The 26,442-nt window shown below is 31.3% G+C and overlaps 3 protein-coding genes across 6 annotated transcripts in view; 2 read left to right on the forward strand and 1 right to left on the reverse strand.

Moving 5' to 3' along the window:
- The window catches only part of toc (toucan), a 117,225-nt gene extending 107,506 nt beyond the window's left edge, over positions 1-9,719 (forward strand). For both annotated transcript variants that reach the window (XM_088186362.1, XM_088186363.1), the window contains 6 exons: positions 66-220; positions 5,767-5,887; positions 6,091-6,242; positions 6,317-6,631; positions 7,209-7,411; positions 7,478-9,719. In XM_088186362.1, the coding sequence (XP_088042488.1) occupies positions 66-220; positions 5,767-5,887; positions 6,091-6,242; positions 6,317-6,631; positions 7,209-7,411; positions 7,478-8,693 (2,162 nt within the window). In that variant the 3' untranslated portion in view covers positions 8,694-9,719. The remainder of the gene's footprint in view (positions 1-65; positions 221-5,766; positions 5,888-6,090; positions 6,243-6,316; positions 6,632-7,208; positions 7,412-7,477) is intronic.
- On the reverse strand, positions 9,713-25,082 carry Acsf2 (Acyl-CoA synthetase family member 2). 3 transcript variants are annotated; one of them, XM_088186399.1, is made up of 23 exons: positions 24,865-25,082; positions 23,146-23,362; positions 22,951-23,079; positions 22,666-22,886; positions 22,476-22,597; positions 19,449-19,555; positions 19,255-19,382; positions 18,883-19,051; positions 18,688-18,801; positions 18,481-18,623; positions 17,601-17,742; positions 17,405-17,538; positions 15,854-16,016; positions 15,656-15,784; positions 14,679-14,899; positions 14,492-14,613; positions 14,319-14,425; positions 14,075-14,199; positions 13,844-14,012; positions 13,457-13,567; positions 11,381-11,523; positions 11,177-11,318; positions 9,713-11,120 (listed from the first exon to the last, which is right to left on the reverse strand). In XM_088186399.1, exons 1-23 carry the CDS (start codon positions 24,933-24,935, stop codon positions 10,893-10,895), a joined length of 3,357 nt encoding a protein of 1,118 aa, XP_088042525.1. In that variant the 5' UTR covers positions 24,936-25,082; the 3' UTR covers positions 9,713-10,892. The 3 variants fall into 3 exon arrangements, 2 of the variants coding, with proteins under 2 accessions (XP_088042525.1, XP_088042526.1); XR_015809678.1 differs by lacking the exons at positions 9,713-11,120; positions 11,177-11,318; positions 11,381-11,523; positions 13,457-13,567; positions 13,844-14,012 and having other exon boundaries at positions 14,319-14,433; XM_088186400.1 differs by lacking the exons at positions 17,405-17,538; positions 17,601-17,742; positions 18,481-18,623; ... (7 more) ...; positions 23,146-23,362; positions 24,865-25,082 and adding an exon at positions 16,098-17,119.
- The window catches only part of nompC (no mechanoreceptor potential C), an 89,981-nt gene continuing 83,123 nt past the window's right edge, over positions 19,585-26,442 (forward strand). Inside the window, exon 1 of the mRNA XM_088186367.1 lies at positions 19,585-20,504. The gene's annotated coding sequence lies outside the window, so the exon portion shown is untranslated. The remainder of the gene's footprint in view (positions 20,505-26,442) is intronic.

Raw genomic sequence — 26,442 nt, forward strand, 5'->3', positions numbered from 1 at the left:
GCGACCTTTTGATGTGTTTAACTTTAGCACATTACTGATTTTCTGTGTTTTTTTTTCTTTTTCAGAACAAAATCGAGCATCTAGTCCCGTGAATGTCCTGAAATCTACGAATAGATCGGGAATTACGTCCTCGGCGCCACCAGCCGCGGCGCCAGCTCCTGCGCCACCCACGAGGGATGTCGAAGCTTTGGCTGTTTTAGTTCAATACTTAGTGTTTCAGGTAATTTATAATTTAATATAAATATTAGAATACCCAGTTCAATATTGCTAATTGAAATCATCAATCATTAAACGTCCTTGAAAATGATGTGACTTATTTTTTCATCTGAATGTTTTGGTTGTTTATAACTTCATAGCTATTTTAATGATTTATTTTTAAAGCAATTTCTCCTTTCGCACAAAAGAAACATTTTTGCCAATCGAGTAACAAAAATGCTCTCATTACCCCTCTTACATATTTTGTATTTACAATTCATATACAAAATATACCTATGAGAGTTCATTAAAAATAATTTTGTTTGAATATTCTGTTCGTTGCCATAAACGATTTTAGTTATTTGGTAAAGTAAACGAACTTCTGACTCCAAGGGTCTTCGAAAGCTCCCAAAGGAGTATTTCGATAAAGGTCACGTATACGAGCTTTCAGTGCTGTAATCCCTATACAATATTATTTTATCTAGAAAATGTTATATACATAATAATAATACGATATTCGAATTAATTTTGTGAAATTATTACATTTAATAGAATACTAATTCAATTAACTTACTTACACTTTAGATAAAAGCGATCTTAACTACATAAACAATATTCGGACAATTAGCGGAAAATAATAATACAGCACAATTTCAAACAATATACCTAAAATCTATTTTTATATCAGAAAGACTTGTATTATTGTGTATTTTAAAAAAACTGATTTTTTATCAACCTCACTGTCACCTCTGCCGTTATTCATTGTAATCATAATCGTTATCAGTTTAGGGTTTATTTTTAACTCAAACCATCAATATCCTTAAAATTAAATCATATAATTTCTTAGTTGCTCGGATTTTTCCGTACATGATTATTCCGGACAGAAACTTTCCGGGCATAAATATATTTTAAAATTATATTAAAAAAATTAAGGCAAACATTTGGATTGTTGAATTTTTAACTACAGAGTTCAATGTAGCAATCAAGTTGTATTAAATCCAATAAATCAATAATTTTGCTTCGTGAAAAAACAGCTAAATATTATTTGGTTAAAAACCAATATTATATCATTTTTTTAGTGGTATAGTAATTTGCTTCATAATAATTTCACTCATTGATATATTGAAATACATCATAATCCTTTACATGTTGCTTATTGCTAAGCTTATGTCATTTTACTTTAAATAATAAAATAATAAAAAAATAAATTCATGAAAAGTAAATTTCATCAAAGTAACGCAAGACTATGTAGTAATGAAAATGGGCCATTTAGGCAAGACAATAGAAAAAGTTCTTTGAAGTTACGCAAGGGATTAATTTTATTACAGGTCACTACTATTATGTTTTATAAAGATCCTTTTGAACAGACAATAATGGAAAAAAGTAATTAAGACGAGCTCAAGATTGTATTTTTTGCGTTTTTTCACGAAGTGAAAATATTGATTCATTGGATTTGGAAAAATCACCGAATCAATTTCTAAAAAAAATCAAAATACTTCTATATTAAAAAAATAATATTTTCAATCTTAATAATTTTAATACTTCAAATTTATGTAGTCTAGTAGTCCATATTCGTCGTTCATGAAACTGTAAATCGATATAGATATTCTTGTGATATTTGCGTACATACATACATTGTATATATATATAGATAGAAGGCTCTACAGAAACAGTACTCAAATATAGCATATAAATAAAGTAAATTAGTCAACGTATTATAACAATATAATATATACTAAAACATCCCTTTGTATGAATTTAAAAAATAAGTTTAAATTGCGTATTATGTGACCTGATTTATAAAGGATGTCTTATTTTTGCATATGCCATAAAACAAGAGTTAGGAACTTTTTTAATGTAGTGTACCAAAATATAAGTAGGTGCAAAGTAAAACGATATTACCCCAAATACAATATTTTATGTCCACGCAAAGAATCACGATCCATTTTTTCTACTCGCATCAAAATTTGCGCTACGCGCACTTCTATATATCAAGTGCCCCTAATATTGCTCGGGTGGGCTAACAACATAGTGAACCGCAAGTTCTACTGTTAATCCACTGTATACTTTTTGATTTATTTGGTCGATTTCACGCGGTAAATAGGCGAAGCCGAAATAAATAAAATCAATAATTTAATATTACTCTTCGCGTGGCGTGCGATCATAATACAATGTTAAGCATAATCGTTTTTCGTTTAATTGGCAACTTAAATATTAAAATATTTTTTTAATAATCATTACTTTTTTAATAATCAAATTTAAAAGTAAAATTTGGTAAACATTTTTTTAATAATTCAATAAACTAAGTAAATTCTGGGTATTGCGTATTAATAAAATAAAATTGAAAGTCATGTTTAAAAAAATTTAGGAACCACTGATCTACTTAAAAGAAATCGGGACGATTTCAGTGCCAAATATTAGCGGCAAAACTTTGGGAAAATATTATGATTAGTTTGGGATAGATGAACGTGCGTAGAAAGGCCGACGTATGGTCGACGCGACGTGATGTAAGTATTGAAAAAAGACTAGAAATGTGTTTATTACATAAAAAATCTTAGAGTACAACTGTGCATTAGAACTAGAACTATCGGGGAGATATATTCGGGTGATATTCGTATTTATATTCGATGGATAGTGGATGGGTTTGTGTTACTATATTTTCACTAATATTCTTAATTGCAACTTAATATAATACATTTTAAATTGATTGCATTTGTAATATATGTCTATATTAGAGTTGAAGTGTGATATAGAATGTGCGCATATGTTTTGAGCAGGGCCATAAAGCATAACTATGAAAAATTTGCTGCAGATCGGACAATATAGATAATATACATACATTCAATTTTATATATTTATTTAAATGCATATATAAATTACCTACTTAATTAATCAAACATAAAAAATAAATATGTACTTAGTTGATGAAATATTAGAGAAGGCGGATCAAATATACGATAAGAGGTCACAATTTTAATGTTACGCTAAATTTCTGAATTCTTATTTGATTTTCTAACAGGATGTTAAGTAATATATAATTATGAATGAAACCGGTAATTATTTGATTTCATTCATAACGATCGTTATAATTTTTGAAACAATTTTATATAAATATGGTAATATTACCTAAGCATTTTGGCGACATATTCATTTATATATTCACCTCTCTCCATTATGTGGTATTGAATTCGACGAAATTTTGACACCATTAGATTCTTTTGATTCGTTCTGTGTAGTGGGTCAGTAATGGCGGCACGCGATTTCTGCAGAAGTGGGTGGGTTTCTGGGTGGTGGATTGTCCCATTTCATGGATTCGATGCGTGCGCACCACCGTTTAGGAAAGGGTGTGAGAGCTGGCAATGAATGGGTGGCGGTCTCCGTTTTCCACTTACATGACCTGCCTTTGATTCACAAAAATGAACCCACTAACAATTGACATCATTATTTTTTTAAATAATATATTCATCGATTTTTATATTTTTAATTCATACCAAGAACTAATTTCAAGATTTTTTGCTGACTTGGGTTTTTGTGATATTGTTGTATTTTTATTTTTGCTTTCATCGCTAAGATTAAACATATATTTATTTAATTACATAATTTTTTTAAATTAATGGTATAAAGCGGGGAACCCCAAAATGGTCGATATGATGTTTTTATGGGTCGATTGGGGTCAATAGTAAGGAGTATAATTTTTTTTTTTTAATATAAATGCTACACAGTTACAAGTGAGTGTTTGAACTAATTATTCCGAAAAATTCTAAAAACTTACTTTAAAACCCGCCTTTTATAAAAAAAAAATTTCTTTCATAAAGACGATTGTTTTTTTTATTGGTAAAAAATCACTCTTTAAGTACAATAGTAATAATCAACGTATTATTAACACAGTACAAGTGTTTTTGGGAGTCAATAAAAAGGCAACAAATTAAATAGTCAGAATTTAAATCAACTTTGGATCAGAATAAAAATCAAATCTCATTTAGAATTTTATTTATATTATTTAGAGTAAAAATAATCAAATGGTGAGAAAAAAATAGCATACGGAATTAAAATAAAGGACGGTCTTGTGAATTAAAAATTATAACGTTTATAAATATAAATAGGCAATAAATTATTTATTTTAAAAGTATATTATAAAATATCTTGCATGCACCTAAACTGTTAGACTGGTTAGGTGGGAGCAGTGGGAGCAAGCGAGCGTTGGTCAGAACAGTGAATATCACATGAATAACTCACAATGAATCTGCAACGAATCTATTTAATTGTATATATGACGAACGAAGCGGGAATAACGACACAGCGGCAGCGGATAGTACGCTTGTCTGGTTATGTTGCCATCTGACAATGTTGCGAGCCCAACTAGACAATTAATTTGACCCTAAACCACCTTGATTATTATGCTGATCATCTGTCAACATAAAACTGACCTTGAGGTTAAAATACAGATCATATAATATAAATACTGGCTATTCCGTATAAATACTGACCAATGAACAGTAATAAATATTGACTGAAACAAATGATTTTTACTATTATCTTATTGTTTATATTGTTTTAAGGGTCGTAAAAAATAACTCTCTTTTTTAAATAAATATGTTTGAAAAAACACGATTGTGATATTTTATGTTATCTATTAATTTTAGCAATACAACTGCAAGTGAAAGCTATTGTAAAAATCAATCATTTTTTATTGGTAAGCCTCTTTTACAAAAGTAAAAGTAACAAAAAATTTAAAGAAATATATTATTAGTGCAGGTGTAGTAAAACATTTGGAAATTTTGTTGTGTATTAATGCACTTTTTATTAATATTTTAGTACTGAATCATAATTCTCACTTATATATGAGAGAAGAGGTGGAGATTTATTTGTATGTTTTGAAAAAGGTCTTAAAGAGTAACTATACAAAATTAGATTTAGATCAAGGAGTAAAATTCGATTTAGATACAAGGAACAAAATTCCCTCCAGTTCCTTAATTGAGATTAATCAAAGCTTGAAATATAATATAATATAATATATACACATACAAGATTATCTACATATGTAGTTATCTTCAAATAAAATATTCAAAAGTAAAACTTCTGTTGTTTTTTCTATTATATTAATATACAAATATTCAAGTTATTATTGGAAAATTAATTACTATATATTAATTGATAAATTATCGATAAAAATTGCTCACAAAAAATAGTAATCATTCGAATATATTTTCACAATACAGTAGTGATAGTATTATAGATGTTTGCCCTTTAAAAAAAAGATTGACAGCCTCTGACGATCAAGAGGCACGCGTTTTCACGCGCCGGTCGCCCAGGGGGCGCAGTCTGTTTTCGGACGTGAAGGGGTGGACACGTTTCTGGCCGTATTAACACATATTATTGAACCAATATTTTGTGTGAGAAGATAATATCTTATCGACCTTGATTCTGGAAAAACATATTTTTCATAAAGCCTGTGTTGCATAATATAATAATATAAATTCGTCATGGATATATTCCATCCGGTATATATTTTTTTATTATTTTAACATTATTATATTTTAGTTAATTAATATTTTATTTATTATATTTCAGCTTGATGCACTGAACGCTCCGCGATGGAAAGCTCAGGCTAGTGAGGCAAAGACGCAATTGTCTGAGGCAGCTAAAAGACTTCAGAGAGCCATAGCCACGCAAAGAGCTGACAATAATACAAGTAATTATGTTTTATTCATCGTGTCTTATCGCCATATAGCAATATTTATGCAGATTATTCTTCTCCAACTTTACATCTCAAAGACATTGATTCTTTGTCTCTCCTTTTTAATGGTCCATGTTTCGACTCCATAGTAATCGGTCACTCCATTTCTTCCACTCCCATTACAATATATTTATTAATATATTATCTTAATATTTCAGTCACTCAAAATTTGAATAGGATATCCGAATTAGAAAATCTTTTGAGGGTGAAGGATGCACATATTTTATCTACGACGGCCGAGGCAGAAAATAAATATAAGGCAGCTTTAGAAGAAAGTTCATTATTGGTTGATGAATTAAAAAATCTTAAAGTAAGATTAATTATTATACATATAATTGTGTGTTAAACTGAATTGGGCTATAATAATTATTTTATATTTTATAGCTTACCCTGTGTGAATTGAAGAATGATGTCAAAGAAAGTAAAGCACGTGTCGTGGAAGCTGAGAATGCCAATAAAAGAAGAGAAGCGGAAAGAATAGCTTTAATGAAAGAGTTGAACTATGCTAATGTAGAGTTAGAGAAGCTCAAGGTGTCAAAGTCGCAAACTGAAAAGGCTCTCGCTGAACAAATGAGAGAGAACGAAGTCATTAGGTTAGCTAAGGACAAACTATCGGCTCAGTATGATGCCGATGTACCGGTATCACCAGCGAAATCTAAAGACGCCGACGATACGCCGTATAAAAGTCAAAAGAGCAAGGTAGTTTATTATATTATTTGTTTAAATTATGAGGGTGAGTCAAATGAAAACCTTAAATACATTTTATTTTGTAATTTATTTATTGAAAGGGTGCCAAAAGTTGTAGTGAACTCAGGTTTTACATCTAGTGATAATTCTTCCTAGGAATACATCACTTCTGTGTGGAACTTCAGAACATCACAAAGGATATGATGGACTGATCTATGACTCCGGAAATGAGGCTATTTCATTCAATACCCGGCGATTTTCTTTTACGCTGCTTTCAACTATTGCAATGACCTGGTCGATGAAACTACATAACTCGCATGATTTTGAAACTTTCTAGTTCATTCGTACACTTGCCGGGGGGACAGACATGCATCATCATACTGAACTTTCATTCTTCTATGAATTTATATGGGTTTCACCCTTCACTACTCTAATAATGTTGCAAGTACCCTTCGAACTATGTGCAACACTGATGTTAATTTACAGGACACTTTTAAGGTTTTCATTTGGTTGGACTTTGGATGATATAAATAGTTTAAAAATTATTGTTAATTATATTAGATTATAATTTTTTAATGAATTTTTATAGGAAAACAAGATGGCAGCTGAAATTGAATCTCTTAAAACTGTGCTCGATATGAAGATGAGTGAACTTGGCGAGCTACGTAAGAAATGTGAAGAAAGCCAATACGCTGCTGATCAATTGCCTTCCTTGTCACAAAAGGTTCTTTCTCTTTCGGCGAAAGTTGAAGATCTTCGCTCTCAACTTACTCACAAATCTGAGGAAGAATTGTACGTTCATTTAAAATAATTCAATCAAAATAGCATGTTTTAATTCATTTATATATATTTTTACAGAAATCTGAAACAAAAATGTAAATTGTTGGAAGAGTCTTTCTCGAGGGAAACTGCCGCAAAGAATAGATTAAGTCAACACAACGAAGAGTTGAAATATAAATTAAGGCATAACACGGAAGTCGTTAATTATTTAGTCTCTTACACTGGATTAAAAGCTGAAGCTCATCGTTTATCTACTTCAATGAATGCCGATTCGTCACCAGGTAATCACACATTCCCTGGCGAAAACTTCATCAGAGGCCATTCCAGAACAACGGCCAGCTTCAATGAGAAATATCTCAATGCAATCAACATTCAAGATAGAAGAAGCGAATGGCGAGCTGGATTCAGAAGAACGACTCTATCGGAATCGAGTGATAAATCCAGCATTACGTTAGAGAAGACTAATAGCTTCAATATTACGGACGGACTATCGCCTCCTAATTCGCCTAAGATCAAAGGCGTTGTAGAAAAGAGCGACTCTGTTAGTTACGTCTTAGAAATAGAAGAAACACCCGAAGAAATGGCTTCTAGGTTAGTGAAGCGAGCTGGTTCATTCCGGTCTCCGACGTCTCAACCCACCCGTGAGGCTATTAAACGGCAGCGTTCAAGACCAAAAGTTGTTTTATCTACGTCGCCTCATTCATTAGCTCAGTCTGCATCTACTTCATGCATCGAACCGTCAAATTTGAAATCGCATTGCAAGCTATTTAGATCTAACTCGAACGAACACAATCAATTCGAGCACAGGCCGATCAGGACAAGTACGCCCAGCAAAATGAACGGACGGAGAGAATTACGGCCGATGAGTAAATCGGCTATCGCCAATTTAGGATTTAATGAAAATAAAATAGAAGTTAACGTCGCCGACACAAGCGATAAAGTATTACCAATCGATAAGTCTTGTGATGTGGAGGACGATCCTGTTATTGATAACGGAGATTTGTTGATATTGGAGTGCGAATCTGTACCTAAAGAGTCGGCGGGTGAAGCGCTGATATCTGGAGCCAATTCGGAAGACGATTCTTCGTTAGATGAGAGATCGCATAGTTCTAGTGATACCGAGAGTTGTTCAGATTGCGATAAGTATATCGATTTGAACGGCGCCGGTGAGCGATTGGCGGATCCTGTGTTGCAAAAAATAGCCGAGACCATGGATCAAAGTTTATCGGCTACGCCGATGGACGTGAGTTGGTCCGAAGACGGCGTTGTGGTCGTTTCAGAGAGCGATATGTGAAATTGGGACTTTTAATGGGCTTAAATGTCCCATTTGAAGATAGTCGGGATTCGAGTGAACTTTATTTTTTAGGGCTGTGATGTGTAACTTTTAATTTGTCGTGGGTTTTGAATGATATTTATTAATTAGCTCAGTGCTAATTCGTATTGTACAAAAGTGGCTATTGCTTTTTTATTTTTGTATTTCGTGTATTATTTTTTGTGGACGTCATTGTAAATAATAAAATTGTAACGGGACGTATAAAAAACTAAAAGTGATCTTTGATTATGCAAACGAATTAAGATTCAGTCATAGTTACGTTAAGCATAAAATTTGTAACTATGTTTGTATAACAGATTTTTATAATTCAAGTATTGAATGTATAGTCAAGATGTGTAATATTTAATAATAAGCGTGTAAATTTCGTTTCTCTTGTGGATTTTCATATTGAAATCGCAATGTATCTTATTGTAGGATAAGCATGTACGTTAATGATATGATATTATTTATTTAACGAATTTAATGTCGTGATACAATTTTTTAACGTTATAATACATTTACCGAAGTTTTGCTGTCTTGTATAAAAATTTTGTTTACTAGTGTTTTCGTATATAAAAATTTATATTATAAAATAAAAAGTATCGCAAAGCGTTATTAACAATAATCTATAAGAACAATTTGTATAAATTTGATTTTGTAATAATGTCACAGTATTAATGATATTTTTGTGCATGTATGAGGAGAATTTTTTTATGTCGAATTTATATAATCTCGATTATTAATGTTGATAATGATTAATGAATGAATAGAGTTGAATTTTAATTATTTTTATGTACGCATTACTTTTGTCGTCTTGTAGAACGTCGGTCGGTGATAGTCTTCAACATTTCTAATGATTATGTATAATGTATAAATATTGATTCCATTCCACTTATTTGTTATGATTGAAAATTTGTTACATTTAAACTTATATCATTGTGTATTTTCTTGTCTGAAAAGATCTAATTTTAGAAGGGTAAAAAAATAATATAGAAATGTTATAAATAACCAATGCAATTTTATTTCAACATTACATTATATCCACATACACATAATTATTCCTTACATAAAAAGCAACATATAAATACAAATCTGTCTTACTAAAAATTCATAAATGAAACATTTCAGCAATATGATTTTTATGAAACATCTGCAACAAACTACTCTTAAAATTGTAGGTAGCCGCTTTGATAATTATTTTCTTGGAATGGTTTTAAAAACGAGTAATTCTTGCATCAATCTACGTAAAAGTCAATGAAATAAATTTTTACACTCAGTTGCAGCACATTCTTATACTCAATTGACAAGAAATTAGATTCTAAATAATCTCTCCGTTATTAAATTGAGTACTTGAATTCCTTGAATGCAATAGAATTACCGCGCACAAAATAAACCTTCAAGTCAAATTTTAATTAACCGCCAAAACTAATTCATCTTTCCTTTATAATAACTATAAATAAGCCACAAGGAAACAAGTCACACAATGTGAAACTTGAAACTTGACTTAAGAGATTAATTCTCTCTCAGTCAATTTTATGCTACATTGTACTAAAAAAATATATGCTTTAGTAGATGGAAATACATAAACAAAAAATATTGTAAATGAACAATCCGCAGGTGAAAATGTGTTCGAAAGCTATTATACATATTTTACAGAAATCAAATAATATACATGTCTCCAATTGCTGTAGAGAATATAACAAATCACAAATCAGTGAATTATATAAGCTAACTGTGTTTTTAATACACTCAACAATGCAAGAACCAAACAATATCACGTCAGTGAATGCAGAAATTAATTACATTTCCAGCTTGTCAACACAATTCCCTAGAAGATTAAATTATAATAAGCTACTTAATCCAGAATACTAGTTACACCAATTATATTATGTTGTATATTAAAAGAAAAAAATGATCTTTCTCAAATCATCTCTCCAAACACAGATCGCCGTTGTATCTAACTTTTACTGTTAATTTAAATGGATATCAAGAGGTACACAAATCAAATCCACACAATATAAATACATAAGGGCCGTTAAAATGGACTACATGGGAAAAGTAAAAGACAAAAACTATTTTATGTTTATAATTTAATATATTTTTTTATTAAGAAAATATTTCTTAATGATAATATCTTATTATAATAATAAATACTGATAAAATTAATGTGTATATTAAAAATTACAATTTTCCGTTCTCCATCATTTCTCTTAATTTATACTTCTGCACTTTGCCTGAAGTAGTTTTGGGAAATTCATCAATAATTTTTAAATATTTAGGAATTTTAAAGTTTGCCAAAGTTCCACGGCAAAATTGCTTCAGTTTTTCTATATCAAACGACGACCCATTTCTCACTCTGACTCCAGCGCATATTTCTTCACCTAATCTATCATCTTTAACGGCAAAAACCTAAAAAGAAATAAATATTAGTATCTTTATAAGCCAAAATACAATATAAGACATACATGAGTTTCCATAACATCAGGATGAGTGTTGATATGATCTTCTATCTCTTTTGGGAAAACATTTTCGCCACCTCTTATGATCATGTCTTTCAAGCGACCCGATATCTTTGCGTATCCATCCTCGTACAATAAAAATTGATCACTATGATTAAAAAAATAATTAAAATAAATATTAAAACAAGAACAATATTACTTATGCATTACCCTGTTTTCATCCAATTGTCTCGATCAATGATTTCAGACGTCTTTTGCGGGTTACCCCAATAGCATGTCATGTTTGAGTATCCTCTTACTAATAGTTCACCAGGAATACCATATGGGACCACGATACCGTTATCGTCAACTACCTATATTCATAAATCATTAATTTATTTTTGTTTTATATTGTTACCAAAATATGGTCAAACTCGAATATTGCCACTGAAAACATGTGGCGAGCATTCCGAATTGCAACATTTCAGAACAAAAAACAAATATTCCAATTTCACCCTGTATCATCTGCATTAGTCAAAGAGTAAAAAAAATAGCAGGGACGTTGGACTCCTCCCATTTCTCAAAGTTTTATAAGCATGAACGCTGCCATACTTCCATTAAAACAAACATCAGAACTTTCACTTGGAAGACCACTTCGTTTCCGACTTGGAATATACAATAATTCAGTCAAATTTGTAGTAAGCGGAGCTAGGCCGAATCGACCGAGATGACTCTTAGAATCCTGAGAACAGCATCTGCTTTTCCTTTTACCGTTCAATCTGGTATTATACATCAAGTTGGTTACACATTATATGAGCATATTAAAAATATAGGAAGTAAGCATCTAAAATGTAGATATTTTTCTCAATTAAAGAGCTTAAGGATATTGTGTTCATTGTATTTAAATCACATTTCTCTAATCAAATTTTACAAATTCTATTTTGGAATCTGCTTAAACGTTTTTATAATAGTCACCCTACCACCTTTCTTAGATACCCATTAGCTAAGCACAGACGCACAGATATGTCCAACGGACACCAGGACAGATCTGTTCGAGCTTCGCCACACACGTAAACTGGCTGAACTCGAACATTAGTCTCAATACATATTAAAAAAAAATATATATAAAAAAACGGTTCTCTGCTATCTTTTTCAAAAGAGCAAAAACTTGCTATAATATGTGGTGATTTTATCTGTTTGGAAAAAAATCTTAAGAATAGACAAACAAAAAGCGCACATACGTGCAAACGTGGTGCTCGGATCTGCCTGTCCGTGTCCGATCCGTTCGCTTTGAGCACGGACAGCGGATATACGACGGACAGACAAATATGTGTCTTTTCTCACCACACACGATCGAATTTGTCCGCCAGGCACCCACGATGGTCAGATCTGTCAGATGTGCCCGTCGTGTATGGCCAGCTATTACCTTATCACATATTATACATTGTATTGCAGGGCTCGGTAACCTATGACCCGCGGGTCACCAAGTGACCCGTTTCATGGTTTGAAGTGACCCATTTCAATTCTGCAAATATCATTTTTTTAACGCGTTACAATGTCACGACTAGACCACATACACGGTTGTTAGGACCAAAAATATTCATTGACACGAATAGTCTTTTTAATAGTCACATTTTAATTATTTTGACCCGCAGCCAAAAAAGGTTGCCGAGATCTGTAGTATCGCCTTTCGTGACGTATGAACTGTTAGGTTACTATGGTATTAATTTTAAAAAATAAATAAAAATTCATTCCTTTCAAATAATTTCAGTTGATATTTAGAATATCGGGAAAAGTAATACTATATTAATATTTATATTATATTCAATGCTACCCATTTAAAATTTGCTCGGTTGTACTAAGGGACTCCAAAAAATGACCCCCACCTCCCAGACATCTTCCCCGTCTGTTACAAAAGTATATTATATTAAACGCCGTCAATTTAAATTTGTTTCTTAATAAAAAAAAACAGAGTTCACTTGGGATTCAAACCCAGGTTTTCCAGGTATTATCCATCGATTATACCATTAGTCTATCGTGCTGGTTAATTGAATACCATCCATTCCAAAAATGCTCAGTTTCACTCTAAGAAACCCCGGACCATTTTTTCATATATTGTTACTATTTATTCAAAGGCACCCAAAAATATATAGATCGTATTTTATATATTTATTTCTCGTTGAGTAAGCTAATGTCTCTGTACTTCTAAAGAACCAATCTTTGTATGCAAGTAAATATAACAAAAAAATATTTAAGTTTCATTTTGCGACTGCTAGTATTATACAATATAAAATAAAATAATTTTACCTTTGCTTCCAAATGATCCATCAATTTGCCCACTGTTTCAATTGACTTGTCAGAATCTTCATGTGGTATAGATTGAAATATGCCACACGCTTCTGTCATGCCATATAGTGACTGTTGAAGTGTTGAAGAATAGTTTATTTGTAAGTAATTAATTGAAAATAAAAAAATATCAAAGAGAGCAAACTAAAACCATGGGAATCATTATTTTAAATATAAATCAGAGAATGCCATCTTCCTTTTTTAAATATTATGTAACGTCATTATTGGTGGAGAAATTTTGTTTATTACAATATGTACTTAAACTATCTTTAGATGTAAGTAGAACAATTCCCATTGTAATAAATCAAATTAAGCTATTTTTATTAGGAAAAAATCACATATCCTAACCTTATTAACACTGACTCCGAGATAAGTTTTCATATGATTGAACAACTGAGGAGAACACGGAGCTCCACCCGTTACTGCTATCTGTGTATCTATCAAATCTATGTTTCTCTCTCTCTTTTGTTTAATCAAATCTACGTACATTGTCGGTGTTCCTGTTAATATAGTACATCTAAAAATATATAAATACATTAATATTGCACGATAAAAAGTATATAGATTAGCAAATCTTACTTGTTTTTAATTATAGCATTCATTGATAAACTTGGATCATATTTTGTGAACGGTACTACTATTGTCGATCCAAATTGAAGTGAGCCTAAGATCATCAAGAGAGCAAACGCGTGGAAGAAAGGTATCTAAAATAAATATTATAAGTTACATTATCTGAATACTGTCTAGGTTTTAAGGTAAACAGATATATAGGAGAATGTATATATTAAGGCAAAAAGCATGGGATGACGTGTTAAATATTTACTTGAAGGCAAATTTTATGATATTGCTGATCCATTTCACATCTGCATCCAACTTCTTTGCTATTGTTCAAGTATGCAAAGTGAGTGTGAGTTGCGGCTTTTGGCAATCCTGAAATACTATCATTTCTCATTTATTTTGTTATAAGACTATATTGTATTCGTTTAATAAGCTTACCTGTAGTACCCGAAGTAAACAATATTGAAAATTCAGACTCCGGGTTGACCAACGATTGGAAAGACGATATCTTTTGATGATTGCCGCCCATTTTTAATACACTATCAAATGTGACGACTCCACTACAATATAAATATAATTAAGTATAGCATTAGATTTACATAATTATTAATTGATCAATATTTACTCTAATGCTTTATCATCCATCATAATGATGTTCTTGAGATTAGGAAGTTTATAGTAGTGCAATTCTCCTAGTCTACTATTGCTCAGTTCAGGTATTATTTCAGTGAGTGTCTTGTAATAGTTCATAGTTTTAAATTGTGAGGGTATTACTAGCGTTTTAACTTCTGCTGTTCTCAGACAATGTTCTATTTCTTTCACTGTATTGGCTGGATTTATGGATACCTTTATAAATGTACATATTATTTTAATTAAAACCATTTTAAATTGAAATGGAGTGTGATATAAGTACACATTACAGATATAATTGTTGTCATGGACAATCAAGATATTGTGCCGGAATACCGTCAGATAAAGTTATAGCAGGCTTAAGTGTATATCAATGAAACTATAATGTAAGATTAATGTTTCATTTTCCTTATATAATATTGTAATTTCTTTCAAATTTTATTTCATAACTAGATAATCAAGAGTCATTTTGATAAACTTGTTTCAAACAATGTGTTAAGAAATTCTAGCCATTCAATTTTTTCTCCGTAAATGGAAACATTTGACAATGACCAAGAAACAGTCGCAGCATGTTAATATTACTAAATTAACAAGATAATATACGAAAAATAAACTAATAGTTGTGTATTTGCTGAATCCATTGTAATTACCATAACAGACTAACCTGTAAGGTTTTGATGTATTTGTATACATCAAAACTGTGTAATGAAATACAGTTAGTTTTTAAGGAGTTAAACTCATAAGTGATTGAGCCAACAATCTGACTTTAATTCCCAATTCGCCATGTCAATAAGTAACTCACAAAGACAATCGCTCAATATGACAGGAATTGACTTAAGATGTGAATGCTTTTCTCATGAACAATCTTAGATCGCAATGTCCGAGCGGAGCATTTAAAACAATTATATGCACTGATAGATGATATTAAGAAGTATTTATATAATTCATGGTATAAATATAATAAATATTTACCGTTATAACTCCAATCCTGGAAGCGGCCATCATTGCAATGAACCACCTCGTAGAATTTGGAGCACAGATTCCAAGTCTGTCCCCCGGCTTCATGCCACATTCTAATAATCCAGATGCAAACTTATCAGCCTAAGAAAACAAAACATTCCTTGTCATTCTGACATTAGAAAGTTATTTATTACGACACAATAAACGAACCTCTTCAAGCAGTTGACTGTACGTTAACATATTAGTTTCAGATATAATAAACGGTCGATCAGGCCAAATGTTAGCCACTCTTTCCAGAGTTGCACCAATAGTGCTCATCTCAAATGGTCTTTTGCCGTTGTTATGAAAATAACTGGAGCCAGGTTTAATGTCTCTGTTATCATAAGGATCAATTAATCACTGATTTGATTTCAGTAGGCATATTGATGTTATTTTAATAAAATAATTTGCTTACCATATAAAAGCCATGTTTAAATTCAATAGCAAATAAACACTCCAAAACGTGCTAATATGCATATCAATGTGTTTATGTTATATTTCCCATGAATGTGATAAAAACAATTTTATGTGGATATGAGGTATTCAATGAATTCTTCAAATTTTGAAAAAATTAAATTTATTTGTTAACACAAACTTTTTATCCTTAAGATATTAACATAATCTATACTAAAAATAGATAAATTTGACCATAATGTGCAAAACATAAACAAATATTAAAAAGCTATATGCTGGAAGAAAACTATTCTACATCAATAGTTTTCTAAAAAACCGTAACGCTTGACCGCGAAGACCAGCGCACGCTCTCCGCCCAACTGAGTAAGTAACGAAACGATGAAAGTTTTAATACGATTGTACATAATTTTAGTGAAATTCTCTAATGACTTGAACCATTGTTATTTGTATTTATATAAAAATATATAAATACAAATAGAAATAGTAGAATTTGGTTAGTGAATATTATATTAAATCCATAGAGAGCTTTTTCTTACTTAGATTGTATGTGACTAAAAGCATACATACAATCCAATACACACAAGGATCAATAAATAGGATTGTGTATGAATTCATTAATTTTTATGCAAATGTTTCCAAATAATCTGTTATTTAAAGAACGAAAGTTTATATCATACATTTGTTTAGATGAAGATGTAAAAAAATAACCAAATTAGTTTAAGCTTCTTAAAAACCTAATTCTTACTCCGCAAACTGCATAACAATGTACATAACACATTGTACTGTAATATCAATTATAAATGTGTTTATGATCTTTACCATTTTGTTCCTAAAATCACTTCTACTTAAGGTTTAAAAATAATAAAATAACGGCTTTGTAATTGCTTGATATTAAATGATGGATATACTAAATATGCATACAAACTTCGTAAGATTACATTCAATTAATAACATGTTGACGTTAATTACTAATTATTTCTTAGATTAAATATAATATGTGTTATTATGAGTACCTTTTGAGTTATTAGTATGATAAAACCTTATAAACGAAATTATTTGTGTCACGGTTATAGTATTTCAATAAAAAAAACTCAATGTGTTAAACCAACATTATTGATAAAACTCACTTTTTACACTCTGAAAAGTAATATAATTGTAATAAAAACATGTTATTATTGAAAAAAGCATAACATTATGCAAATCATGCTCGACAATCACAATAACCCATTATGAAACATATCTTTTAATTTAAACTTTTGTATTTTCCCTGATGCAGTTTTAGGGAAACTTTTAGTTACTTTCAGATACCTTGGCACTTTAAAATTAGCAATCTTTCCGCTACAGAACTCTTTTAAATCATCATGGTTCAGATTATTGTTGTCTTTTAGTCTAACTGCAGCGCAAATCTCTTCACCTAGTCGCTTATCATCGACACCGAATACCTTTAAAATGTTATTATAATATATAACTAAATACATATGTATATAATTCATTAGACACATACCTGAGACTCTAAAATTCCAGGATGTGTGTTTAAAAAGTCTTCTATTTCTTTTGGAAAGATATTTTCTCCGCCTCGTATTATCATATCCTTCAAACGTCCAACGATTTTTCCATAACCATCTTCTTGAAGTATAAATTGGTCTCTTTAATTAAAAATGTTCATATTATAATACATATGCAGTGTTATAGCGCACTTATATTAAGTTTGAACAACAATCCGTTCAGGCAAGCGATCATTCCAGTAAGCGTTCTGTGTGAGAACTATCAACGGTTTACATTACTAAATATGATATGTACATGCTCAACGATAGACTACTCAGTGTGAGAGATCTCTGCATTTGACCAACTACATTTTCTGGGACATATATTACAAAGTCATAGAGTAGTTTAGAGTTTCGAATATCAACCTTGGCAATAGTATAATGAACAAAGTAGAATATTTTCTTCAACACAAACAAAATAATTAGAGTAATCATCTCCGGGTTCACATAAATTGACATCTCATTGATCACCCCAAAGGGGAGTAGCGTTCTGATACTTTTATTTTTAAGAACTAAATCACTGACAGTAGGAAAAGTGAGACTTAGCTCAGGTTAGCATAAATTAGAATGCTTAGTCTAAAGTAGTAGATTAATTTATTATGGTTTTAATTGCAGGCCTCTTATACTCGGTTTGATCAAGACCTGTACTAATCATGTGTTGGTTGTTTTAGGTTCTCTTTAACTTTTAATTTACCAAAAAGCCTGCAAAGTGGTTAACTTTCAATAGGCTTGAGGCCAATAGGAGTTTAATTAGACAGCAACTGTATTGATTAGACGGAATACAGAAGAGCAAATCTTGGATGACGTTGATGACATAGATATAAACACAATATAACATACCCGGTTTTGAGCCATTTTGCAGAATCGATAATTTCGTTTGTCTTTGCATGATCGTTCCAATACCCCAACATATTATTATATCCTCTTGTGCATAGTTCTCCTGGTGTGCCAAATGGAACAGTATTACCATTAGAATCTATTACCTATTGATAACAATTATTAATAAGCATTTCAATATAAATCAAATTAATCATTAAAAATATCAACCTTAACTTCAACATGTTCTTGTACATAACCAACAGTTTCAGTCGTCTGGTAGAGGTTTTCATTTCGCAATGACTGAAAAACAGACGCTGATGTTTCAGTCAATCCGTATATACTCTAGAAGTTAAATTATAATATATATCTATATAATAAGCACTTTAGTATCATATTAATATTATCATATAAATTATAATGAACCTTCACAAATTTAACATTTAACTCATTCTTCATCTGCTTGAACAACTCCGGAGAACAAGGAGATCCTCCAACGACTGCTATTTCCGGATACGTCAATTCCATATTCATACTCCGTCGTTTATTGACTAAATCTACGTACATCGTTGGAGTCCCAGTCAAAACTGTACATCTAATCAAACATTCAATTTGATTAACTGGATTTAAATATCATAAAATAATTGAACCCGTGTGCGGTAAAAAATGTCATTTGAGTATACCGGCATCATAACATATCCTAGTATAAAATTACTTTTGTAATAAATTTCTACTGTGTTCAACTGCGGTGACTCACACTTCTTTCTCGCACAATAGTTCAATTAGAGATAGCCATACTTTTTGCTTTGTATTGCTTTCAGTGATTCTTGTGGATCATGGGTTGGAGCTGGCAGTACTACAGTGGCTCCATGTTGTAAAGAGCCCATTAGTATGATTACTGCACCGTACGCGTGGAATAATGGTACCTTTAAGTTAAGTGAAGTTGGTATTGTTAATATTATTGTATGATAAGATATTATAAACAAAAATACCTGGGTACATATCAAATGGTGCTTTTCGGAGAGATGATTACGTTTACCAATCATGTAGCCGTTGTTAACAAAATTAAAATGTGATAAACATGCCGCTTTCGGTTTTCCTATAATATTAACATTAAATATATACATAGTTTAGAAACATGAATTGATAATATGAGCACATTATAACATAATTTACATAATGTTCATTTTTTATATATTTTTTTACTATATATGCAGAAATGTGTATAGAAATATTGAGAATCTAATAGACTAATTATCTTTTTTAGTGTTGTGTCATTTCACATACAGATGTTTTCCATTAAGTTATATTAAACACAGATGAATGAAAACAAACAATCATAAACAACAACAAACATCATGTGGTCATTACTTTATCCAGTATTGTATGATTATTATTTTAGTTTTGTCAAAAAAATAACTCCTGCTTATTCCAAGTTGGAGATGAAGTGATATATTTGGATGTTCCTGAAGAAGGTATATTTCTGATGGAACATCTTAATAAAAGTGTGTTCCTGGTGGAAGTGATGGCTATGTTTGCTCTTATTTACACATGAGAATTAGGTGAATTTACGACAGTCCATGGAATTGGTTGTTTATATTGTTAGACTATCTGCGTACTATGATCAAAAAATTGGCAAATTTGGCAATGATGTAATTCGACGGAATGCATGTCCGATGGATACTTGGTACCTGCGGGCGCATTCCATCGCATTATGCACCGACTTTTCGGCTTTGTTCAGATACGTGGCCCCGACAAAGTTACACTTTTGCACTTTTTTGTCATAAAGATGAAATTATTCAAATTTAATATATTGTAATTTAAATTTATTTCAGTTGTATGATAAGATTTAGTCTACAATGTCTATAGAACTAATCGTTTTTCAATTTGTAGTTTCGTTAACGACCGGTCCTCAGCTAGACTGAGGGGAGGGGCTCAGCTTCGCCTTTAGTATGTGGTGGTTGAAGGGGCGCAGCATCGGCTTTGACTAAGGCGATCTTGACTAAGGACCAGATTTGTGGTAGCAGTAGAGAAGGCGTTAGCCCAAGGTACGTAATTTCAACTTTATCCAGGGGGGAGTTAGGGACGGAGCCGTCGCAGTGGGAGCGCTCGCTACCGAGCGTTCCCACTACGACGGCGCCGATACGATTTTATTGCTTTTGACGTGAATATTTGACTTCTGAGAAGTGATAATTATTTTTGCACTCATCTATTGACCGAAATTCGGTTTGAATATACTTTGACCAATATTCTCATATCAGAAGTGCATAGTAATATTGGTAGGGATAGTTATTATATTTTTAAAACATAATGTAATATCGAAGTACAGACAAACTATGGAGCAATACGCGAGATGCAACGTCTGTCTGTACTTCTTCATCCGTTTATTTTCCCCTTAGAGATGAGTTGGCTTAGTTTGTATTTTGAACTTGCCCTAATGAAAGTTTTAAAATTATAACTAGTTTTAGAACTTTCATTAGGTTATGGGTTTGAACAGAAAATGTACGTTTCACAACTGTCAAAGATTCATAAACATTTTAGAGTAGCATATAATGTCACTATCGCCTATTAATTAAACTAGTGAAAAAGTATTTAGACTTCACTAGGGAGAATATAAAATACATACATTCACTGTAACATTTATACATCGCACGTAAATAAATAACAATAGGTATGTAAATGTATATATTACTACGTATGGAAAACTTGCAATCATAAAATTTTACTAGCACCTACTAGATACATGCCCCCCCCCCCAAATACCGCCCCTGGTTGACTTGGTTGTTTTATGTCGAGCCTTTCACGAAGAGACTAACCCCGCTCTCCATTCAAGGTTCAGATTAGAGCTCCTAATTATTCGTAGTTTTCAACTATTCGAATATTGAATAAAAAATGGATGAAGTATTCGAATATATTCGTACTTTTTTTACTCGGTTTATACCGATATTAATTTATTTAACTAATTAATGGAAACAAATAATTAATTGCCTGTAAAATGTTCTTTAATTAAATATTTTAATTATTCATTAATCACCTTCACAATGTTATGCGATTACTGATAAGTCAGGGCGGCAAACGATAAATGGCTTATTTATAATTACATACTTTTTGAGCAGCTTTTCACCATAATTTAGATCACCTACGATTGAATTAATTTAGCAAAACTGAATTTATTGTATATACAATAGCTAATAATGTTTGGAACGAATTCGATGTACATAAAGATCAGATCCGTATCGGCGCTTGCTTTGTGTGAATTTGCTAATAAGTTAAATAACTATAAATAAATTACACTTGATCGAATTTTTGAACTGATTAAAATCAAATTTTGTTTCGTTCAAAATGTAATGAACAACTAATTCTGCGAATTTTGGTCATAGTAGACACCGCCGATAAACATCTTATTCACAAAAGTTTTTCGAAGACGTAAAAGCATTTTTTCGTTGAAAAGAAGTGTCCCATTGTCTCGATTTTCGAAACAAAATAAAGACGCATAGATGGCTATGGATTTCTAAGCGGCACTAGTCATTCGGTAAAATTGAGGAAAAAAATGACTTAAAAAATTGTTTCATTCTAAGATTTTTTTAAATTTCATTCGAGATAGTATGAATTAATATATTACGAATATTCGAGCAATTATTATAATATTCATATAGTTAAAATCTGGCGAATTCGACTGAGAACCCTAGTTCAGATTAGCAACGGCCGCCACTCTTGGCTGCCGATGCAAAGGAAACTAGAGATGGTATCCCTTCTAGGCTTTCGTGGCTAGTCTACTTGCGAAGGAGCGACTTAAAATAGTCAAATCGAAAGCTTATATTCACAAATTTTTTTTTAATAAATTACAAGAGTAAAGGTTTTTATTTACTTTATATTTCTGCATATGCGTATAGTAAAGAAACCATAAAAATAAATAAATCAGACATTGATTTATAAATACTGCAAATAACTCTTTAACCGAAAAGCTTCGGATAAATTAATAATATTATGAACGCAATGGTAATGAATTTATTATTAACCTGTAGTTCCTGATGTAAATTGTAAATTACATGCATTATCGGGTTGTATTATTTTCTGCAACTTTATTACCGCCTGTTCATTCGAGCTGATCCCTAACATGTCATCAAACGTGTAAACACCTCTATAAATCATTAAGAGAACATCAAAATAAATCACTTTTAATTGGAACTAAGATAAATAAATACTTACGGTAGCGCTTTGTTATCTAACATTATAATTGTAGACAGACTGGGTAGTCTATCACATTTGATACTTCCAGGTTTGCTCTTAACAATAGCTGGCAATATATTTACAAGCATTTCATAATACTTTTGCTTTCTGAACTCACTGGGGATTAGCAGACATTTAATTTGAACTGTTTTTAAACAATACTCTAGTTCGGGCCCTTGATATGCCGGATTGATAGTCGCCTAAATATTTTAATTAAATTTATTAAAATAATGTATTATATTATATTAATTGGGAGTTACATACCAGAATCAGGCCAGCCCTAGCTGCTGCCATCATTGCAATCACCCATTGTGTAGTGTTTGGTGAACAAATTCCAATTCGATCACCGATTTGCAATCCGCTTTCGATTAATCCAGAAGCTAGTTTATCAGCCTGTTGATTTGTTTTCAATTTTATGGATTTATTTTATGATTATTATTTTTTTCTTGTAAAACTTACCTGCTGAAGCATTTGAGAAAACGTTAAACTTTTGTTTTCATGGTAAGATGTTATCCAAGGCCTATCGGGCCATTTATTAGCAGATTCTTCCAGACAGCTGCCGATCGTTTGATATTTGAGAGGCTGTTCGCCCAAATTGTGTATGTAACTGAGTTTATTACTTGATAAGGCATACTTAGACTCACAAAAATGTCTAGAAGGACAAGGCCAATTGAATCTAATCAAAAAAGAAACATTGACAAATTAATTTATGTGTATGTAATATCAATTATACACATAGCATATCTGTGGCTTGATACAAAAACAACCAATGTCAGAAAAATTGATGGTTGGAAAAGTTTAAGATGTTTGAAAAATATTTTTAATTTTATGCTTATGGTTAACCGTACATATTTTTTTTTATATATTACTTTTAAAATTGAGAGAGTGTGACTATTCCTGGTAGTATTTTTTTGAGATGCGAATTCATTCGAGCATTGATACAGTACTTAGTACTTAGGGCGATTATTTAAATTCATTAACATATTTATTCCTTGAACTGTAGGTGCATTAAATAGTTGCTATTTAGTTGTTCTTAAAATGATTCAACGATATTTTGTCTGTAAAAGTCTTTATTTTTAATAGTTATATAGTTGAATGAGATACATTTTTATATATTATTATTTCATCCCAGTCCTTAACACATCTGGATTAAAACGTTATTTATAATTTTTTTCTTGTTTATAAGATAATTACAATACAGTGAATTGCCTTAAGTGTTCACGATTTTGTAAATAAACTTCTAAAATAAAATGGCACCCATAAATAAGTGTATGAGGTAGTCAGGCTTGGCACACTTTTGCTTTATTGTCATTAACGCAGCGATTAGGTGATAATGACAGCATCGTTATATGGCTTATAAACGATTAGAGAGGAGAGCAATAAATTACCATATTCTCCATCGACTTGAGATTCATCTGGATGGATAGGCGTTTTTTTATTATATTTTTGGATTAAAATTTTCACAATATTTCATTACTCGTGTCGATTACAAATATATCCAGTTTGTGCGTTTATTGCTTTTGGCAAGTATAATATTATCAATTGTCCTACACATTCCTCTTAAGATGACCGCTAAAACGCCGTTTCTTTTTAAATGAGAGTGACAAAAATTCATTAGTTTGTATGACTCTTTTAACAGATCTTGCACAAACTAACTGCAACGCGATTATGTATAGGGAGATTAATAAGAATAAAACTTATTAAATTTGTTTATTTATGGACACATTTATTTAAGATGTTATTTTATTGCCGCTTGTATGATTTCTGCTGCCATGTATTAATATATCAACTTTAAGCATAAAATTATGTAAACATATGTGTCGATTTTGCTTATTTTAAATATCTGAATAAGTAAGTAAAACATTGGTTGACCATTTGGCATTGACTGTAATTTTATGCTGACTTACTATGAATAATCTAATGTTTTAGTTGAATGGCATTTGAAATGTTATTACACTGGTAGTTGTTATTTCAAGCCACATATATTGTGTAATGAGTGAAAAAAAGATTGAATATGTACAATGTATCGTAATCTATAGTATCTAGAATAAAAAGTAAATGTAAAAATATTTTTCATGACAGAATTGAGTGTTATTTGTTTTATATAAATCGAGTTATCTTATCTTAGTGCAAACATAATATTTTTCGTTGTATTATATTTGTAATTAAAGCACTTACACTTTACGTCTTTTTACTTTTGAACACAATGTAAATATTTTTTTTACGTTTCCACTTTGTAATATACTCATTGTTGCAAATATTATATTATTAATATAATATTAATAATACAAGTAAAAGGTAAAAAACATTAAACAAACTGAATTATATTATTATATTATCACAATCACTGTTTTTTTATTATTCATATCGGCATATCAACACGTTGAGCCTTTGGCTTGCCGAGAGCAACTGACATTTATCAGTATACGTATAGTTTATACAAACAGGAAATATTTATCTTCATGATGTCATTAAAAACTGATATCATAATCTTTTCTTAACTGAAAATCACGATATTTGTTTCGTTCATTAGTTGAAAACAATGTTTGATTATATTTTTTATTCTAACCGTAATAATTGTAATATTTAAGTAGCTATTTATTTTTTATGAAAAAATATACAATAAAAATGTGGATATATTAAATTGATAATTAATACAAAAATTGCTACATATATTGTAGATTGGAATAAGATTTAATATCTTATTTTTTATACAGTGAGATATAATCGTGCTATTTGTTAAAATAAAAAAAATGCATTACGTTCTCAAGGCGTTACAAAAAAAATATTTGGGACAACGTATCAATAGAGTTATATATAAATTTGTGTAAACGTACAATGTATTATTTGTGGATCCTGGTAAATAATATTGGTTTATGTCCGTGCAAGATCCTCATAGGTCTTGTAAGTGTCGTGGGAGCGACAGTGTAGCGAAGGATGATCCCTATCTGCTACGGTGGTGCTCGTATGAAGTCCCTTTCGGGAAGTGAACACCCGTGACAGTATGTAGTCCGCGAGTGTTTGCTTTTGAGTGTTTGTTTTTGACTGTCTTCTCCTCAACGGAATCCAGACTTAAGTTTCCAGGGCAGCAGCGATCGTACATCCAATAGATGTACTCGTTTCTTAGAACTAGCGAAATAGATATACGCCTTTAGAAAGCAACATTTGCTTGATGGGCATTATCCAAGGTCGTATATTGCAACGGGGATCTTGTGGATCCGGTGATTTATTGTTTCCGTGAGCATTTCGCAACAAAGAAATATTTTTTTATGACGGAAAATATCTACAGTAAGAATTGAGTGATTGTGCGTGGTCCATTCCTTTACATTATTGTCTTGTTAGTTTGTTGATGGATGATCATTTTGGTCACAGTAAATTAACGCGGGTTTTAAGAATAGGATCCCACATAATTAATATGTTTTAGTGTCCATTGGGGCATAGTTATGTCGCCTAACCAATATATGGGACTCGACAATACTCTTGAAATCCTTCCAATCAGCATTGTTATAATCAAAGAGAATTTTATGAATAACCTTAGCCTCACCTTCCAGTGTAAAAAAAAACAGAAAGGTGGTCCGAGGGCAGCCTCGTTGCACTGCATATCTGAGATTTGAGCATTACTCTTAACTAACGCAGTATAACGGTTGGTAGGGTAGTGCGTCAGTGATTTTGTAAAATTTAAAATCGTATCCGTGTCGTGCAAGTAGTTGAAAAGCGTCACACCGGAAGAGTTCCAATGCACGTATCTAGCGTTGA

This window comes from Plectrocnemia conspersa, unplaced genomic scaffold, assembly GCF_051122295.1.
Source record: "Plectrocnemia conspersa isolate PC_06_02 unplaced genomic scaffold, ASM5112229v1 ptg000005l, whole genome shotgun sequence".
Lineage (NCBI taxonomy): Eukaryota > Metazoa > Arthropoda > Insecta > Trichoptera > Polycentropodidae > Plectrocnemia > Plectrocnemia conspersa.

Coding starts and splice junctions, on each gene's coding strand:
- Acsf2 (XM_088186399.1), bottom strand. CDS start 24,935: ATGAGTATATTACAAAGTGGAAACGTAAAAAAAATATTTACATTGTGT. Junction 14,614..14,678: donor ATGGATGATAAAGCATTAGA/GTAAATATTGAT, acceptor TTTATATTGTAG/TGGAGTCGTCACATTTGATA. Junction 14,013..14,074: donor AATGCTATAATTAAAAACAA/GTAAGATTTGCT, acceptor ATATATTTTTAG/ATGTACTATATTAACAGGAA.